This window comes from Ogataea haglerorum (assembly GCF_019207285.1).
Source record: "Ogataea haglerorum isolate 81-453-3 chromosome Unknown 81-453-3_NODE_5_length_632335_cov_97.011461, whole genome shotgun sequence".
NCBI lineage: Eukaryota > Fungi > Ascomycota > Pichiomycetes > Pichiales > Pichiaceae > Ogataea > Ogataea haglerorum.
In genome coordinates, this window is record NW_025065155.1 from 398,622 (window position 1) to 413,602 (window position 14,981).

The following is a 14,981-nucleotide window of genomic DNA, read 5'->3' on the forward strand; positions in this document are numbered from 1 at the left end:
CATTGTAATCTTACTTTGCACGAGTGACTCAAAGCTCGTTGCCGTGGGAATGGCAAGCGTTATTCCAGACCTATTCCTCGCTTCACACGATAAGGCAGACTACTGTCCTACAAACACTCCTATTAAGGGTAATTTTCCCATCGACTAACTTATCTAGTGAGTTTCATTAAAGATCGGTTCCGATGACTATTAGGCAACTAAGCTTATACCACGCGCTCTTTTGGCAAAATGTCAATCAGCAAGTCATCCGGACTCAGTTTCAGGTGCGACTTCTTGTATTCTCTAAGCAGATCAAAGTACTTGTCGAACAGGTAAGACGAATCCAATGGACCTCCCTTGGCCTCTGGGTGGAATTGGGTCGAGAAAATCGGTCTGGTCTTGTGGATCATTCCCTCGTTCGACAGATCGTTCAGGTTGATGAAGTACTCTTGGAAGTCCGGGTGCAGGGTCTTGGCATCAACGGCGTATCCGTGGTTCTGGGAGGTGATGTGACACTTGCCCGAGAGCAGGTCCAGAGCCGGGATGTTGTGAGCTCTATTTCCGTACTTCAGCTTCACAGTCTTGGCTCCAGAGGCCAACGCGAGCAGCTGGTGTCCAAGACAGATGCCGAAGATCGGCAGATCTGGGAACCTTTCCATGGTCTCTTTCAGATTCTCAACGGTGGCAGAGCAGTGTGTAGGATCGCCAGGTCCGTTCGAGATGAAAACACCGTCAAACTTGTCGGCGCTCTTTTGGATCGGATAGTTGTAGGGCAGCACAGTGATAGAGGCGCCGCGGGACACCAGGGAGCGCAGGATGTTTTCCTTGACACCGCAGTCCAGCACAGCAACATGGTACTTGGCGTTAGGCGACGGGACGTGGAAAGGAGCTTTGGTGGTCACTTTGTGGACCAGGTTCACGGAGCTCGGATCGTCAAAAGCGGCGTCTTCGTCAGCATCGTACGTCTCGCCGATGCTTAGCTTGGCCAGACTGGAGCCTTGCTCTCTCAGATAGGTCACCAATTCTCTGGTGTCAACGCCAGTGATGGCAGCAACGCCCTCACGTTTACACCATTGGCTCAGACTCTCGACGGCCGTCCAATGAGAGTACTGCAGAGCCACGTCGCTGACGACAATACCGATACATTGGATATGTGGCGACTCGAAATACTTTAGCAGGTTGTACTCGTCTCTAGCAGTGCCCGAAGGAACACCGTAGTTGCCAATCAGCGGCTGCGTAAACACAAGAATCTGGCCTCTATAGGAAGGATCTGTCATGGACTCGGGATATCCCACAAGAGAGGTGGTGAACACCGCCTCTCCGCTGACGTTCTTGTCCGCCCCAAAAGAGTAGCCGTTGAAGATCGGTCCGTCTCTGATGGTCAGAGTTGCTCTGTCTAAGTTCCTGGTCGACGATAGCCGGATAGAATTCCATCTGGTGGCCGGGAGAGCCAACTTGGTGAGGCTTCTAAACATGGTGAGTCAGTTTACTCGATACAGATCGTGAAAATTTTTTGTACAATTACCGCGTTACCCTTTTCAGACAACCACATCATTTGGTGTCGTCTGTTACCCTGCCTAACAACTTTTTCCTCGTCCCAGCCAAATTTTTCAACATTTTCTTCAAATTTTTCATCTTCATTTATTTCCATTTCGTCATGTCCCACAGAAAGTTCGAACAGCCAAGACACGGTTCCCTGGGTTTCCTCCCAAGAAAGAGAGCTGTCAAGCAAAGAGGTAGATGCAAGGCTTTCCCTAAGGATGTTAAGTCTAAGCCAGTTGCTTTGACTGCCTTCCTTGGTTACAAGGCTGGTATGACCACCATCGTTAGAGACCTGGACAGACCAGGTTCTAAGATGCACAAGAGAGAGATTGTCGAGGCCGCTACCGTCGTTGACACTCCGGAACTGGTTGTTGTCGGTGTTGTCGGTTACGTCGAGACCCCAAGAGGTCTGAGATCCTTGACAACTGTCTGGGCTGAGCACCTTTCTGACGAGGTCAAGAGAAGATTCTACAAGAACTGGTACAAGTCTAAGAAGAGAGCCTTCACCAAGTACTCTGAGAAGTACGCTAACAGCGCTGCAGAGATCGAGAAGGAGCTTGCTAGAATCAAGAAGTACTGTTCCGTCGTTAGAGTTCTTGTCCACACCCAGATCAGAAAGACTCCACTGACCCAAAAGAAGGCTCACTTGGCTGAGATCCAGGTGAACGGTGGTTCTGTTTCCGAGAAGGTCGACTGGGCCAAGGAGCACTTCGAGAAGACCGTTTCCGTGGACTCCGTCTTCGAGCAAAACGAGATGATCGACGTCATTGCTGTCACCAAGGGTCACGGTTTCGAGGGTGTCACCCACAGATGGGGAACCAAGAAGCTGCCAAGAAAGACCCACAGAGGTACCAGAAAGGTGGCCTGTATCGGTGCTTGGCATCCATCCCACGTTATGTGGACTGTTGCCAGAGCTGGTCAAAGAGGATACCACCACAGAACCTCTATCAACCACAAGATCTACAGAATCGGTAAGGCTGGAGATGAGGCTTCCGGTTCTACTGAGTTCGACAGAACCAAGAAGACCATTACCCCAATGGGTGGCTTTGTCAGATACGGTGCCGTCAACAACGACTTTGTTCTGTTGAAGGGATCCATCCCAGGCCCAGTCAAGAGAGTCATCACCTTGAGAAAGTCTCTCTACGGCCCAACCAACAGAAGAGCCTTGGAGCAGGTCAACCTCAAGTGGATCGATACTGCCTCCAAGTTCGGTAAGGGTAGATTCCAGACCCCAGCTGAGAAGCACGCCTTCATGGGTACTCTCAAGAAGGACCTTGAGAAATAGATATATAATTAGCTATATCCCTATTTTTCACCTAATTAGTAAGCCGGGTAACTAAATTTGCCCCCTTGGTGAAAATTTTTTTTCACTAGTAGAAAAGCAACGTGAAGCGAGGATAAAAGGGTTAGGGTTCCCACAAGATTATTTCTTTATAGATAGTGGATTATTAAAAGATGTCATACGTCCCGCCACACAGATCAAGAGGAGATTACGTTCCAAAAGACACAGGGGAATCGTCTGGTAGAGGCGGATTCTCCAGCAGAGGCGGATTTGCCAGCAGAGGAGGTTTCAACAAGGGTTTTGGAGGATCAAGCAGAGGCTTTGGAGGAGGGTCAGGTTTCGGCAGAGGCAATGGATTTTCCAGAGGCGGTGGATTTGGTAGAGGTTCCAGAGCCCAGCCGGGTCAAGGTTCCTGGGTTAATGGTGCTCACAAGCCAGCTGAGCGTAACGAGAGACTCGAGCTAGAGCTCTACGGTAAGCCAGGAGATGGACAGACCCAGTCTTCTGGTATTAACTTTGACAACTACGATGAGATCCCAGTTGAGGCATCAGGTGATGACGTGCCTGAGCCAATTTCTGAGTTCACTTCGCCTCCGTTGGATCCTTTGCTCGTGGAAAATATCAAGCAAGCTAGATTTACTAAGCCAACTCCAGTCCAGAAATATTCGATTCCAATCGTTGCTAATGGTAGAGATTTGATGGCCTGTGCCCAAACTGGTTCGGGTAAGACCGGTGGATTCCTGTTCCCAGTCTTGTCTGAATCCTTCAAAAACGGACCCTCTGAATCTTCCCAAACTGACAACGCGTTCGACAGAAGAAAGGCACATCCTACTGCATTGGTTCTTGCGCCAACTAGAGAGTTGGTTTCTCAAATCTATGAGGAAGCCAGAAAGTTCTCCTACAGATCCTGGGTCAGACCAGTTGTCGTGTATGGAGGTGCTGAGGTTTACCTTCAAATGGACCAACTCAAACAGGGTTGCGATCTCTTGGTCGCCACCCCAGGAAGATTGAACGACCTTCTAGAGAGAGGCAAGATCTCGCTGAAGAACATCAAGTACCTTGTTCTGGACGAGGCCGACAGAATGTTGGATATGGGTTTCGAGATTCAAATCAGACACATCATCCAGGGTTGCGACATGCCGCCACCAGGTGAGAGACAAACGTTAATGTTCTCTGCAACGTTCCCTAAGGAAATTCAATTGATGGCCAAGGACTTTTTGCACAACTACATCTTTTTGTCGGTGGGAAGAGTCGGATCGACCTCCGAGAACATTACTCAAAGAATACTATACGTTGAAGATGACGAGAAGAAGTCCAGCCTTTTGGATATTCTCACGTCCACCGAAGACACGCTGAGCAATGGACTTACGCTGATCTTTGTTGAAACCAAGAAGATGGCTGACATTCTGTCCGACTTTTTGATTAACCAAGACTTCCCAGCTACATCCATTCATGGTGACAGATCTCAATACGAAAGAGAGAGAGCGCTGGAAAGTTTCAGAACCGGTAGAACGCCAATTCTAGTTGCCACCGCTGTTGCGGCTAGAGGCCTGGATATTCCTAACGTGACTCATGTGGTTAACTATGATCTTCCAAATGATATTGACGACTACGTCCACCGTATCGGAAGAACAGGAAGAGCCGGAAATACTGGTGTTGCCACTGCGTTTGTCAACAGAGGAAACAAGAACGTCGTGAAGGACTTGATTGAAATTCTTACCGAAGCCAACCAAGAAGTTCCAGACTTTTTGACTGTCATTGCAAGAGAGAATTCTGTTGGCAGAGGCCGCGGAAGAGGAGGCAAGACCCAGAACAGGGATTACAGAAAGTACGGAGGCAACTCTGGAGGATACGGAAACGGCTATGGTGGTAGTAGATCGGGCTATGGAGGAGGAGGATACAGCAGTTATGGAAACGGTGGAGGATTCAACAGTTTTGGTAACTCCGCCGCATCAGCATCGTCGTCATCATCCCAATGGTGGTAGTTTTATAATGGAGGAAAGAGAGAGAAGCAGGAGATAAAAGGAAAAAAAGACAAGGGGAAGAAAAAACACAAGTGTATCTGAACTTATTGATTCGATCGCTTTTGGAAGGAATATAAAGATTGAGAAATAGACGAGAGTAAAGGACGACTTCAGTTCTTATTCACCATTCCTCTGAGCGAGAAAGTTTGATATACTATTCATTTGTGCGCTGGACCGATTTATGATCTTTGACATGTTGTTCGTGATCATTGTACATTCAATTCAATTATTAGCATTTTGTCATTGTTTGATTTTATATGATAGAAATGTTTTCTGGTGCACCTAATGATTAACGGTTTTACAGTTTGGGTTTCTGCCTTATTTATACCTCCCTGTATATTGCTAATAAGTTAGTTTATGTTTGTTCCAAGGCAGTGTAATAATTTTCCTCGGGGATATACCCCTGTTTTATGTAAGTATGCAATATTTGATTTCTTGCATCTGTACCTTTGACCTGACTTGCAGTTTTTTTTAGCAAAGTTCACGGATGTTGCCTTCTTTCGGCAAATCAAAGAAACATGGCAAGCCCAGGCTCTCCAGACGCGTGTCTGATGAGCATCGTCAGTATACTGGCACCACCGTAAATAAAATACCCATATTGGAAGATGACGAGAACGACGATGCTGATTTTGGGCCGCGGTTTCCTACCTTCAATGGCCCGTCTGTTGATTCTCCTGCCGCACTTTCTCCAGGGTCGGCAGATCATGGGACTGATGACCTCAGAAAAGAGATAGACGACGATTTTGACGACGAATTCTACAGAGACGAGTACGACGTGAGCTCGCCCACTCCTGCGCCAAAAAGCAAGCCTGCGCCAGCGATCGAGGTCGACGAAGAGTCCTCTGAGGACGTTTCCACGGAGGAGGCCGACGACGCGCACTCTAACGACAACGGTTCAGCTGGTAGCGTGCATTCTAACGTGTCTAAAGACTCTTTCAAGACACGGCTCAAACGGCATTTCACAACCAACAGAGGCGAGAGACCTCCAGACGAGGGGTCTCCCCGCAAGAAGCGGAGCGAGACCATAGTTTCGCGCATTTTTGGACACGCGCCTCAAATGGGTGGCCTAACGCCCGGAGCAAGCAAATCGTCTCAAGAACGCAATCCCGACGAAGAGGAAAAAATCGAGAACGACATACCTCTCAAAACTTTCGACGCAGATCAGCTGCAGTTTGAGGCCAACGGGCTGGTCGACCAGCATTTCAAAGAGGCTAATGCTGGATATCTATCGTCTGCCTCGACCCTGCATCCGAATTCCAGCAGCCTATTTATGGCCCCAAATCCTGAGGCCACCGGAGACGATTTCGACGACCTCAATAACGACGACTACGTCCAGTTCGACTCCGTTGAGTCGTTAGTAGACCGTCCGAAAAGGGTGAGGAAAGGCGTGGTCTCGAGTCTTCTGGCACTGTACAATCCACAGAACCAACCGCACTACTCTGCATCTGAAAATTCGGGCACTCAGACTCCCGGGAGCGACTACTCGGAATTCGAGACGGCCATGAGTCCCGAGGCTCTGGACAACAAACTGCGGCTTATTTCGACCAACAACAGCTACAACATAGACAACGCGTCGCTCAACTCTGTGCCGGAGGTGGGCGCCAGACGGGCCAGATCGAGAGATCCGCCCATCTACAAGCACAAAAAGAGATCGAGATCGGCCTCGTCTCTGAGCCACATGTTCAAGACCAATAAGAAGGAGGAGCCCAAAATCAAGCCGAGACCAGAACACAAGTTTGAGCTGCCCTCGTTCGCCAAACCGAAAAACGCAGACAAAAAGCACCCCAAGTTCATTCCGCGGTTTGACGAGACGTCCAAGTCGAACAGACGCAAGAAGATTAGACGCAAGTTCAAGAGCGAGCAAAGGGCTCGCATCACCGTGCACATTGCCGACGTGCTGCAGCGCCAGCGGTTCATTCTCACCTTGTGCAAGGCGTTCATGTTTTACGGAGCGCCCACCCATAGACTGGAGGAGTATATGTCGATGACAGCCCGTGTTCTGGAAATTGACGGTTCGTTTATCTACTTTCCGGGGTGCATGATTGTTTCGTTTGGCGACGCTGCTACTCACACCTCGAACATGAAACTGGTGCGGTGTGCTCAGGGTCTGGACCTAGGGAAGCTCGATGAGACTCACGACATCTACAAAGCCGTTGTCCACGACCGGATCGGTGTGGAGGAGGCCAGCGGGAGGCTGGACGAGATTTTGTCGCGCAAGCCGCGCTTCAACCACTGGTACTGCGTGCTCTTGTACGGTTTTTCGTCGGCTATGGTCACGCCGTGGGGGTTTGGCGGTAACTGGATCGACATGCCGATCTCGTTTGGAATCGGGCTGGTGATCGGGTTTCTCCAGTTCATCATTTCTCCGCGGTCTGTTCTGTACTCCTCGGTGTTTGAGATCAGCTCCTGTGTGGTGGCCAGCTTCATTGGCCGGGCCATTGGCTCGGTCAACGGCGGCAACACGTTCTGTTTTGCTGCAATTGTGCAGGGCTCGATCGCGCTCATTTTGCCCGGCTATATTATTCTGTGCGGGTCGCTCGAGCTGCAGAGCAGAAATCTGGTGGCTGGAAGCGTGCGTATGTTTTACGCATTTATTTATTCGTTGATGCTCTCCTTTGGAATCACACTAGGCGCCGCGTTGTACGGATGGATCGACCACAGCGCCACGTCGTCAACAACGTGCACCTCAAATGTGCCTGCTGCCTGGAGAATCCTGCTGGTGCCGATGTTCACCATCGGCCTTGCGCTCATTAACCAGTCGTCATGGTCACAGCTGCCGGTGATGATCGCCATTTCGGGCGCTGGGTACGTCGTCACATACTACTCGAGCTTGCACTTCAAGCTGAACACAGAGTTCAACGCTACACTGGGCTGCTTCGTGATCGGACTGGTCAGCAACGCGTACACGAGACTGCTCAAGTCGTTCAACAAGGTCTTCTCCAAAGGATCGTTCATGACCGTCTCGATCATGCTTCCGGCTGTCTTCGTCCAGGTGCCGTCTGGTATCGCGTCGCAAGGCTCGTTGTTGATCGGAGTGCAGAGCGCGGACAACCTGGTCAACAACAAGACGTCTACGTCGAGCGGCAACTCGCTCTCGAGCTTGAGTTTCGGAATGGCCATGATCCAGGTTGCTCTGGGCATTAGCGTGGGCCTGTTCATGGCCACGCTCGTGGTGTATCCACTGGGCAAGAAACGGACAGGACTATTTACTCTGTAGAAAAATAAATGTTACCCTCCTTCGATAGCTTCACCAACCAAGATTTCTTTGAAGTATTAGGGAGCTTCTTCCAAAAAGACACCACCTACAAGAATGCCTAGCCCAGCTGAACTTCTTGCGCAGAAGCACAGTGCCGTTTCCGAAGACCCCGAGAGTCCGCCTATTTCTGCCACCGAGTCGTGCGCTCCGTCGTCGGACGCCTCCGAGCCCACCACGTACGATTTGGACGTCGAGGTTGGTCCCGCATCGGGCCTGGACAAAAAGGTGTCAATTGATGACGAGACGTATTTCCCCACTCTGGGGGTATCGATCGGGTCCGCCCCTGCCAAGTGGGGTCCGTCGATGTCCAATGGACGTGCCGTTTCGGCAAACACCCCGGCCATCTTCAAGCCCGCGGTCAGGTCGTCCAACACCCAGCTCACGTTCATAGTGGACGCTGCCGAACAGCTGCCTGTGTCGAAGAATGATCTCTTCAAGATCATCTCCAAAATCAAGGCCACCTACGACGTCAAGGTCGAGTCGACGTTTTCTGCCACCACCAACAAAAGAACTTTTCTGCTTAGCGGCCCGGTGTCGAAAATCCAGAATGCGAAAAAAGACCTTATCAAACAGCTCACGAAGCCTGTGAAAATCGAGTTTGGCATTCCGTTCAAGCTCATATCCACAGTGATTGGCTCGCAGGGCAGAACGTTGAAGCCGATCCTGGAATCCACCGGCGTCAAGATCGATATTGAAAGAACCGGCAGCAGCGACGCAGCAGACGACGGCGACATCTTTGCCAACCTCGCAAAGGTTGTCGTTGAGGGAGATATGGAGAGCTGCGAGGAAGCTAGACAGAAGATCATGTCTATAGTCGACCAACATACCCAGACCCTCACTGTCAAGGTGGACGTTGACGAGAAACTCAAGCGGTTTGTTAATTTGGAGCTTAAGAACCAGCTGCCTCCCGACGTCGAGGTTGACCTGCCGCTGGAAAACTCGAGGGCCTCATCCATCTACCTCTCCGGTGCCCGAGAGACTGTGTTGATGGCCCGAGAGACTGCTAAAACGGTCATCGACTACCTGGCCGAACGCATTGTTGTCGAGGAGCGCACAGTGCCCAAGGTGGCCCATCAGTTTCTTGACGCAGAAAAGATTTTCAGCAGCGTGGGAGTCTTGGTCGAGGTTCCAGCTTTCGATTCTCCTTCAACGACGGTGAAGTTCATTGGTCTGAAAGAAAACATCCCTAAGGCCGTGGCGTTGGGGAAGGAGCTTTCCCAGGAGTACGCCACTGATTTCCTGGATCTTGCTAGGTCTCACGGAGGAAATTACATGCATGCGAAAGTGCTTACTGCATTCTTCCTTTACACCGGGATGTTTGACGCACTTTCGGCTAAGTACAATGTGAAGATCACTGCCCCAAGCTACAAGTCTCTGGTTGATGAGCAAACAAAGACGGTTGTCCTGGAGTTCATTTGCTCGAAATCGGAGAAGGATGCTTTGAAGTCTACTAGAAGGGAGATAGTGGACGCTGTCAACAAGATCACTCCCTCCTTTGTGCGGCTGATCGACGACATTGACACTATAGCTCTCGACAAGCTGGATGAAACCGTTGCCGACGAAAAGAGCGTCAAGATTGTTCCTCTGGGAAAGCTTGCCGGAGTTGGCAACAAGATAGTTCTCCTCTACCAGGCAAGTGATGATGAGTTCCTTCCATCATTGAAAGAGACCAATGAAATTCTGGATGCTGTTGATCGATCCCTGGACGAGCTCAGAGCTGTCAGCAGAGACATTACGTACGAAGTCCTGGACATGCAGTCCGAAGATCAGGACAGATTGCAGGGACACATTTTGAAGGTTTTGCTGTCTAAATTCGGCTCAGATATACAGATCAGACTCCACCAGAACAAGGACGGTGTGAGTGTCGACCAACTGGTGGTGGTTGGGCATAAAAAGGACGTTCCAAAGGTGATCGGCGAATTGGAACAAGCTATTGAGGATGTCAAAAATTACGAGACAGCCTCCAAATACAGCCAAACTTTGGCATTCCCTACCAGCCAGCTCTCGAGACTCATTGGGCACAAAGGTGGAAACCTTCAGAGCTTGCAAGAAGAGTACAACGTGCAAATAGATGTTCAGAAGGGCGAGGATGCCACCGTTGGCGACAAGACGCTCGTCAAGCTCACAGGGCTGAAAGTCAACGTTGAAGAGTGCGAGAAGAAACTCACGCAGCTCGGCAAGAAGTGGGCGGATGAGAGAACTGTGGTGATGAAGATCGAACAAAAGTACCATCGCAAGCTGATAGGGCCTTCTGGAGTGTATGTGCATCGGTTGAATGAGAAGTACAACGTTGTGATCAAATTCCCGTTCGAAGATGCCACCGGCCATCAGGATGAAGTTGTAATCAAGGGACCTTCGAAAGGTGTTGCGAAGGCTGAAGAAGAGCTAAGAGAGCTGCTTCAGTACGAGAAAGATAATGGATACAGAGAAACGATCAAGGTGCCAATAGCCATTCTCCCCCGTGTGATAGGAAAGTCCGGAGAACAAGTCAAGGACATTTCTGCAGACACTGGCGTGGACATCAAACACCTGAGGGAGAAAAGTGACGGCGAGAGCGCGCAATTAGAGCTGACAGGTACCAAGGAAGGTATCAGAGCTGCAATCAAGAAGATCAACTCTATTGTTGATCGTATTCAAAACAACGTGACCGAGTCTATTGACGTCGACACGAAATGGCACAAGTATTTGGTGGGGCCATCTGCTTCGAAGAAGCGTGAGATAATCCTGAACGCATGTGGTCCGAACGACGAGGCCGACTTTCGAAGATTGCTACAAGTTCCTCCTGCCGGCTCCAATTCGACTAAGATCGTGTCGCAGGGCAACAAGGCAGTCGTGGAGAAGATCCTCAAACAGGTGAAGCAGATAGTCTTTGACCTGGAGAACGTTGTGGACGAGACGGTGCTGATTCCAAAGAAAAAGCACGTACTTTTAATTGGCTCTGCCGGAATGGTCAGAAGAGGTTTGGAGGCAGAGTACCATGTCCGGATCGACATTCCAAAAATCAACCAGGAGTCTGACGAAGTGCATGTTCACGGCTCTCCTGAGAACGTCGAGAAGGCTAAGGCTGCAATGCAAAGATTGATAGAGAAATAACAATATCATAGATAAAATAAGCTTGTGCATTTTTTTGTGGGACGATCGACTGTTGCAGCAAAGTAAAAGTGGTAATCAAAAAAAATGCATCTCTCATTGGTAGAAAGATACCTGTCAAAGATAACGAACACCGATTAACGCAGTTCCAAAATGGATATGGAAGCAGAATTTGAGGATTTTCAGAAGAAAAACACCCCTTCCTTGATTGGGTCTTCTGTCAGAAACTCCAGCACTCCTAGTGGAGACTTAGACAAAGACGAGCCGAATTCGATCATCTTAGATCGTACTCGTTCCAGCTCTAGGCCTGTCGTCAAATCCAATCCTTCGACCTCCCATATTGGAATTGTGTCTGTGGAGGAACTCAAAGCGGAAGGTGGACTTCTCAACGACGAGGAGGGAGAAGTTCTTGACGAGATCCTCGACGAGGAAGGACATTTGAAAAAGGATGCATTGCAATTGAAAGAACGACTAAAGACCGAAGACGAAGGTACCCCAAGCTATACCCAGTCTCCTGGCAGTGAGATTTCCTCTGAGCCTGTACATGAAAAGGAGCACCTAGTTTTTGGCGGTGATGCGGGAAATTTTGTGGCGCCTGCCGCTGCCAAATCGAGTCACTTGACTGATTTCAAATACGACAGCCCTTCTAGAGAGCTTCCGAAGCCGGAAGAGAAAGAGCACGATCTCATTGAGCCAGAAAAAATCACCACTGTGGACGATATATTGCAGAAAATCAACCAAGGAAGCAGAGAATTGACCGAGGAACCGGAAAACACGCTGAAACCAGAAGTCAGGGTGCATGAGGACAGAATGCCAGAACTTCCTTCCCATTCGACCGAAGCGGATCAGCTTCTGACAGCGCCAGCCAGTATCAGGGACGGATCGAGCTCAAGGCTACTGAACGAGAGACAGAGATCGCGCTCGCGTCCTGCAGACAGCTCTGGATCGCCGTTCAGAGAAGGCGTAGGAATGTATCGGCCGCATCTGGCAAAAGGTGATTCCTACCACAGCGGTATCTCAAACGATGAGTACAGTCAAGCCAGTGTCAGCAGCGGTGCTCCTGTGGAGAGAAAACCAAGACACGATCCCGGATCGGTCAGACTTTCAAGCTCTTCGTCTCTGAACTACTTGCGTTCCATTTCAAGGTCAAGGTCGAGAGCCGCCAATGACAGGGATGCGATAGGCAAAGACAGGGGTGTTGACCAAAACGAACTGAAAGAGGAGGGTGTTCTCCTGCACGATGGTGATTTCTCCCAAGTTCCAGATTACGAAGACGCAATCACCAATGCCTTGAATATTGTCGAGAATACTAAAAGTGTGAAAGACGGATCTAAAGTTGGGAGGCATAAGGAGAACATTGTGAGTGACTTGCAAAACTCTCTAAATTCAAGGGAATTAGGAGAACTTAACGAAGCGGATGAGGACCGTGATGTCCTGAAAGAGAAAAAAAATGAGCTTGCATCAGTGGCCAAGGTTGGGAAAGCTGAGACTAAGAGCTCTGACTCTCTTCAAAAGTTGTTGGACGAATCTAAAGATGAAGTGAAGAAAACAGAGACCTTGGAGGAGAATATTCCCGGTCGGTCGAACATAGTTAAAGGCCACGAAGAGGAACAACTGGAAAGCCTTCATTCTGACCATACGAAGAGCGACCAAACACAAGGCAAGAGTGCTAATGATGAAACTACTACACCGTCAAAGCCAACTGAAAATGCTAGTGACAACGTGTCGTCTGAAAACTGTGTTGACAGTGATGACGGTAGTCCTGCGAAAACCAAAACTTCCGAGGACGAGACTTCTGTGAAGCAATCTGGAGAGTCTCTAAACTCTTTAACCACAAAGCTAGAGTCTAGCACTCTTGCGGACACACCAGAAAAGCATCCCTACGAAATCGAAGGACCTGGCAAAGATAACATTGAGAAAGAGACCCCTGTCCAGCAGGACACACCCATCAAGGAAGAAGCAAAAGCAACTGAAGCTACGAAAGAGAAAGATGTGCCAGTGTCCGATACTCAAAGGGGAAAAACTGTTTCTGACGACGACGACGACATTGAGGAACTCCTGAAAGCTGTTGAAAATGAACAGCAGACTCAGACATCTAACAACACGGAAAAGAAAGACTCTGTTTATGTTCCCAAGGGAGCAAAAATGACATTTGAGGACGAACCCGTGTACATTTACACATCTTTAGCAGGCGGCTTCCAAATTGCTACTCGAACAAATAGACTGCAGACTATTTTGACCGCCAATCGGGTCAAGTTTGGATTCAAAGATCTGGGCACTGACGAGCAAGCCAAAAAGGTGTGGAGGCGTTACAGCGAAGGGAAAACCCTTCCTGGAATTGTTAGGGGTAAGGATGATTTTATTGGCAACTGGGAAGATGTTGAAGAAGCTAATGAGAATTATGCGGTTAGATCTTTGATATATGAGACATACTAGAGATGAACAAGCACACTGGAATATTGCAGATTGCCATTCTTGCGGTCTTTTTGGATTATTCTTTCTCACACTTACGACGGGCCGTTCCCCTATTTAATTAGTCTGAATACAAATCACACATTAAATATTTTAGTGATTTTTTTGGAATTTTTTTTTTCTAGTTCAGCATGTCCGAGTCTGATTATGAAGATGAATTGTCAGAATCTAAGGCTTTTCTCGGTTTTGTTGATGTTCCCATCTCTGAAACTGAACGGCCGGAACTGGAGGATACCTTTATTGGCGGCAAGCCTATCTGGCTAAACCCAAAATCTCCACCGCCAAACGAGTTACTTCAGTGCAAAAGTTGCAAAGAACCGATGCATCTTTTGCTCCAGTGCTACGCCAACCTTGCAAACACTTTTTACGACAGGGTGATTTATATATTTGGGTGCGACAAGGCACGTTGCAGAAGAAAAAGTGGATCTGTCAGAGCTCTGAGAGCACTTTCTAGAGATCCTGACCTTATTAAGAAAAGAAAACAGGAACTAGAAGAATTCGAAAATAGAAAAAAAGTAGCACAGCAGAAGGAAGCAGAAACTAAAAGCAAACTGGAATCTCTTGCGAACAGCCTTTTTAGCCCGACAGACTCGACTAACGCGCAGTCGAATCCATTTTCAAATCCTTTTGGCGAAGAATCATCCAATCCGTTCGGACAACCTGAGAAAAAGGAGCCCGCAAAACCAACTTACGCTGAAGTGACAAAGCCAGTCGAGAAGTCACAGCTGCAAGTCAGCGCAGAGCCGATGAACCTCCCAGCTTATCCTGGATACATATTGTATGTTGATCAAGAAACTTTTGATCTAAGGAAACAAAAATTGCCTCCCCTTCCAGAGGTCGACGCGGCAGCTTCCGCCCAGGCCCCGCAACCAAATCCTTCAAATCCATCAAAAATACCAACTTTGGACGAAAATGTCTCTAAAATGGTGGATGACCCGACATTCCAGCATTTCTCGCACATTGTTTCATTCAATCCTACACAGGTACTTCGTTATGACCTCAATGGATCACCGTTACTGTACTCTTCAAAAGACGATGTGGCCAAATTGTTTTATGATTCCAATGGAAGACTCCGTCCGCAAGCATTGATCCCTAATCCTCCCTACAATCCTTCCTCAGAAAGGAGATTTGAATTGCAGCTGATGCCAAAGGCTATTATCGATCTTGAGACTGGAACTGACGACATAATGAGCGGAATGGAGTGGGGAACGATTATTGTGGCCACAGACTTGATGGATTATATTCCCGACCACTTGTTCGATGAAAACCATGTGGGGTACGTGGAAGAATGGTGTGGAGTTCAATGGGAAGAAGAATTAAAACTATAAAATACATA

At 48.8% G+C, this 14,981-nt stretch overlaps 7 protein-coding genes across 7 annotated transcripts; 6 read left to right on the top strand and 1 right to left on the bottom strand.

Moving 5' to 3' along the window:
* Positions 1 to 203: 203 nt before the first annotated feature.
* Positions 204 to 1,454, bottom strand: KL911_002170 (uncharacterized protein; the record flags this gene model as incomplete). Its single annotated transcript, XM_043197210.1, has 1 exon — positions 204 to 1,454. One exon carries the CDS (start codon positions 1,452 to 1,454, stop codon positions 204 to 206), a length of 1,251 nt encoding a protein of 416 aa, XP_043055175.1.
* A 182-nt stretch (positions 1,455 to 1,636) lies between these two features.
* Positions 1,637 to 2,806, top strand: KL911_002171 (uncharacterized protein; the record flags this gene model as incomplete). The annotated part of the gene is made up of 1 exon (XM_043197211.1): positions 1,637 to 2,806. The coding sequence occupies one exon, from the start codon at positions 1,637 to 1,639 to the stop codon at positions 2,804 to 2,806; it is 1,170 nt and encodes a 389-aa protein (XP_043055176.1).
* A 170-nt stretch (positions 2,807 to 2,976) lies between these two features.
* On the top strand, positions 2,977 to 4,788 carry KL911_002172 (uncharacterized protein; the record flags this gene model as incomplete). Its single annotated transcript, XM_043197212.1, has 1 exon — positions 2,977 to 4,788. The coding sequence occupies one exon, from the start codon at positions 2,977 to 2,979 to the stop codon at positions 4,786 to 4,788; it is 1,812 nt and encodes a 603-aa protein (XP_043055177.1).
* A 526-nt stretch (positions 4,789 to 5,314) lies between these two features.
* KL911_002173 (uncharacterized protein) lies at positions 5,315 to 8,044 on the top strand (the record flags this gene model as incomplete). The annotated part of the gene is made up of 1 exon (XM_043197213.1): positions 5,315 to 8,044. The coding sequence occupies one exon, from the start codon at positions 5,315 to 5,317 to the stop codon at positions 8,042 to 8,044; it is 2,730 nt and encodes a 909-aa protein (XP_043055178.1).
* Positions 8,045 to 8,137: 93 nt separating this feature from the next.
* KL911_002174 (uncharacterized protein) lies at positions 8,138 to 11,176 on the top strand (the record flags this gene model as incomplete). The annotated part of the gene is made up of 1 exon (XM_043197214.1): positions 8,138 to 11,176. The coding sequence occupies one exon, from the start codon at positions 8,138 to 8,140 to the stop codon at positions 11,174 to 11,176; it is 3,039 nt and encodes a 1,012-aa protein (XP_043055179.1).
* Positions 11,177 to 11,326: 150 nt separating this feature from the next.
* KL911_002175 (uncharacterized protein) lies at positions 11,327 to 13,609 on the top strand (the record flags this gene model as incomplete). The annotated part of the gene is made up of 1 exon (XM_043197215.1): positions 11,327 to 13,609. One exon carries the CDS (start codon positions 11,327 to 11,329, stop codon positions 13,607 to 13,609), a length of 2,283 nt encoding a protein of 760 aa, XP_043055180.1.
* A 167-nt stretch (positions 13,610 to 13,776) lies between these two features.
* Positions 13,777 to 14,973, top strand: KL911_002176 (uncharacterized protein; the record flags this gene model as incomplete). The annotated part of the gene is made up of 1 exon (XM_043197216.1): positions 13,777 to 14,973. The coding sequence occupies one exon, from the start codon at positions 13,777 to 13,779 to the stop codon at positions 14,971 to 14,973; it is 1,197 nt and encodes a 398-aa protein (XP_043055181.1).
* Positions 14,974 to 14,981: the final 8 nt, after the last annotated feature.